General features: G+C 39.0%; 1 protein-coding gene across 4 annotated transcripts in view; it reads right to left on the minus strand.

Annotated features, from left to right (window-relative positions):
* Positions 1 to 4,130, minus strand: part of FBXW11 (F-box and WD repeat domain containing 11) — a 161,582-nt gene that overhangs the window by 120,306 nt on the left and 37,146 nt on the right. For 2 of the 4 annotated variants that reach the window (XM_019506542.1, XM_019506544.1), the window contains exon 2: positions 2,519 to 2,620. The exons of the other annotated variants lie outside the window; for them this stretch is intronic. In XM_019506542.1, the coding sequence (XP_019362087.1) occupies positions 2,519 to 2,569 (51 nt within the window). In that variant the 5' untranslated portion in view covers positions 2,570 to 2,620. The remainder of the gene's footprint in view (positions 1 to 2,518; positions 2,621 to 4,130) is intronic. 4 annotated transcript variants of the gene reach the window in all.

Genomic DNA, 4,130 nt, shown 5'->3' on the forward strand with positions numbered 1-4,130 from the left:
CCCTCTTCCCAGTGCTGCTGCTGCCTGCCCTACCCCTGCCCAACCCAAGCACAGGCGCCCCCGCCAGGAAGAGCTCAGCACAGCCCCAGCCCCAGCCCCAAGCATGCCGAGGGCAGCCTGCCCTCACCTAATGCACAGACCCAAGGAGGACATGCCTCAATGCCTCCCTCAGGGTACGCACAGCAGCAGTAGCTGCCCCCCTTTCCACCCCTCCCCACCCCTGGACAAGCTGGCCGCAGCTCCCACCCCGGCTGTGCAGCGCCTGCCCCTTCCTCTGCCCTAGCCCCACTTCCTCCCTCACCATGGAAACCTCGATCTACCCCCACCCATGCCCCTTCTCCCTCACAGACTTACCAGCTGGATGCTGCTCTCTAAGCTGCCAGGCTGCATATCAGCAATCGGATCGTTAGTGGCCAATATGGCTGGTCCATTACTGCTTTAATGAAAATGTAATTATGGTGGAATAACTGTGTTGATTTTACTGTAAGCCTACTTGACTGAAACTTTTGAAAAGCTGATGTTATCACCACCCTGTTTTATACATCTCAAAGCTATGAGATTCAATGGTAAAGAATGTCTTACAATGTCCAAGTCTTAGAGACATTATGAGCAAGAGCAAATCTCACCAGAAATATGCTCCTTGAGCTCATGAATATGACCAATTAATTTGGCTACACTTTTGAGAAATTAATTCTACAACTGTTTGTCCTGAAACTGTTTCTCCTGAAAGACACTGCTGTTTTTGAAAGGGTTGCTGAAAATAACACTCCCATTCTGAAAACCCAGTTCTCAAAATAGATCACAAATGTGACTGGGTGCTGATGCAAAATTGAAGAAAAAAAGCGATTAAGCAAATATGTTTACCCATCTCCTCCTCTCCCATATTTTCCTCTGTCCCAAACAGAACAATTTAAAACGTTGTGACCTTAACTCTACAGCCCCTTATGCTTGTAACAGTTGAGCATCTCCTAAATGCCCTCTACCACCATGCCTTGTCCACCCAGTGCACCAGATTCCACCTACTAGATTATATCCAACAGCACCGCCTGCATACATCAAAAAATGAAGTGCAATTTCTTGCTATGAAACTAATTCTGTCACGATTTATAGCCACTGATGACAAGCAACTACAGCTGATTTGGGGGTCCCAACCAGTAAAACTACATGAACCCCTACCACAACAGCATCTGTCCTCCTCCTCTGAGACTGTTACATTCAAACATTTAGGAACAGGCTGGTCACTTGGCTTATATTAATCACAACAAATAGCAGTATCAATGCTCTCAATCACTGTAGTAAGGATTACTATTTCAATCAATGTTTGGCATGGCATTGTGGCATGGACACAGAGTGGATCAGAAAATTTGCTTTTTAAAAACACTTCCAAAATGTAGGCCTTTTGAAAAACTTAGTTCTTCATTTTTTCTGTTACTGTTTATACTTGCTCTTTAATATCAATATTTTGAAAACTTAACCTTGAGAAACTGCCAGAATGGAAAGTGTTGCTTTTTTACAATAAAACTTGTCAAAGACATGCATCATTGAAGGGTGTTTATAAGTTGATCAGTTCACTGAAGTTCAAACAGAACACAAACTGACAAGACTTCCATTCACAAAAGCAATTCATTGTATATTTGCATTCCTGTACATATGAAACAGGTTAGGCCACTAATACTGAAATGGTTTAATCTTCAAAAAACATCATTAAACAAACTCTAACACAGAAAAATGAGTGGTTAAAATGGCTTTTATATTACTTATATTTTAAATAAAATCAAATGGTTGGGGTGTCTGAAATATGAAGCAGCATTACTTTAAAAAAATTGAATTTCTGTAAGATTTGCATAAGTTCTCCCCCCAAACATGGAAATAACAATTTGCCTCCTTACCTATAATTTAAATCATTTACTTCATATGAACAGTAAAGGATTTTGAGATGTAAGTCTTATCTTTATAGTAAGCTGGCATACTTAGTTTATATTTATTTTAAGATGATAAAGAACTAGTAAGTCAAAAAAATTCCCTCCATGTTTCCATGCTAATAACACTGACCCGTATTCAAACATGCACATTATAGTATATTTCTGCTGTAATCTGGAGCACACTTAGTAAAAACAAGCTCATCATCTTCAAATGAAAATTCAATTCATTTTTATTACAGGCCATTAAGGACACTGCAAATGCAAAGAGAAAGAATTGGCAAAGCTAATTTTAAAATTAAAGTAACAAAGCAAAACATATCAGGCAACATGCACAACTATGCTAGTTGTATCACAACTGCAGTAAGACAAGCAGCAAGACAGCTCACTAGCCACCCCCCCAAAGAAAAACCCTATATTACAAAAAAAAAACCCTCTTAACAATGACACCTACAAAATAGTTAAAAGTAGAAGATTTCAGAGGATGCACAAAAAACATTTAGCAGACTTAACAATTTGATTAAACAGAGTCCTGAGAGAGTTTAACAATGTTCACAGCATACGCATAACACATTTACAACAAGAAAGAAGAAAGGCACCTGGAGACATCTGACACTGGGCATGCTCTGCAGGCATCTCAGTGCGCACATGCTCTCTACCAGGTTGGAGCAGCCTAGCCACAAAGACCTTGGCACAGAACACTGCAGGGTGACAAAAAGGAAGGAAGAGAAGAAGCAGTTAGATGCCACAACGAATCACTTAACGCAGGCAACTCATTAGTACTTTAAAGTGGATAGTTATTTATGTTAATGTCTATGTTAATCAATGGTTAGTGGCCAACAGTAAAATAACTCTTGAAGGTCTTTTTATACTACATCATCCCCCATTCTACAAAGGATAAGACCCTGGCTTCTCCATTCCCAACTGTTCACTCTCGGTGCCTTTTTGAGCAGTCCAGATGATAACTTCATACTTTGTCTTCATTTTATGTCTAATGTTTTCTGCTCTCAAACTAGTCCAAAATTTTGCATTCAGGTACATTATGGTCAAAACGTTTTGGAAAGTGGCATTTTTTTTACTTTGGTATCTACTGTGCAGGTATATTCAGTTATATATTTGCCTAACGGATTCTACTACATTTTACTTTTGCTATCATACGATGAGCTTGTATGCACTAGAAATTGGGGCCATTAAAATATAATCTTGACGAGTTGTGTTAAACAATATGATAATAAACAAGGCTTCACCTTCAACACAAACCCAAGTTACATCAAACATCTACAGCATCCTACTGTAGGCTTAACTGAAAAGGCTCCTTTATCATCAGGTAGTTAATTGGTGATGTTCTAAGACAATACTCATTTTCCAATAAAAAAGGAGCACAACAAGAAGATAAGTATTTTACTCTTCTTCAGAAATGCACAGTATTTCAATTTCAGGACCCAAACTCACTTAAATTACAGATGTGCTATCTTCACTGACTTAACTGACAAAATTTCGTTGCTTCACAGATGCAACTGCAACATTTGGCCTGCAAAATCTTTATCATGAGTAACAGGAAAAGCCACTGAGATTCCAGGCTGTTGGAGCGGAGGTTAGAAGTGTTTTGTTTTGTTTTTGTTCTTAACTTAAAAAAGAAGTTAGATGCAGAAGCTGGAAAGAAGCTTTAGAATCCTATTAACATCAGATTTTACAGGATCTTTTTTCAGGCTATAGTAGTAGAGTTAAGATAACGAAAAGTAATTTCAGTTATTCACAACCAAACAGCAGGTATACCCAACTCTGAAAATCTGGCAGTCCTAGCTTCTCTCAGTAACAAAAGCTACAGACACTTGTGAAACACACCAAATCAATCTAACTAGAAAAAAAGTTTAACGAAGTCAAAAACAGTACAACTCCAAATGGAAACCCAAGAAATGCAGCTTAGTGCCAGTACTAAGAGAAGGGGTCCCAAGCAAGTGAAGAGGTTAAGATCTTATTTTCTAATAAGCTTTCCTCTATGTTTTTCTGTTCAAGATTATTCCTATGCTAAAATTGAGAAAGTATGAAGAGAAAAGAAGGCCAAAAATTGTGCAAATATCATGAATTACTCAAATTCTCTCTTTTAATGTACAGTAAAATCCCTGTTCTCTGGCACAAGTGGGGAATCAGGGGTGCCAGTAAGCTAGAAGTGCCGGTTACCTGAAGCACAGGGTTTCTGGCTGCATGGCT

Source organism: Gavialis gangeticus, unplaced genomic scaffold (genome assembly GCF_001723915.1).
Source record: "Gavialis gangeticus isolate Ggan-Ray unplaced genomic scaffold, GavGan_comp1, whole genome shotgun sequence".
Taxonomy (NCBI): Eukaryota; Metazoa; Chordata; order Crocodylia; family Gavialidae; genus Gavialis; species Gavialis gangeticus.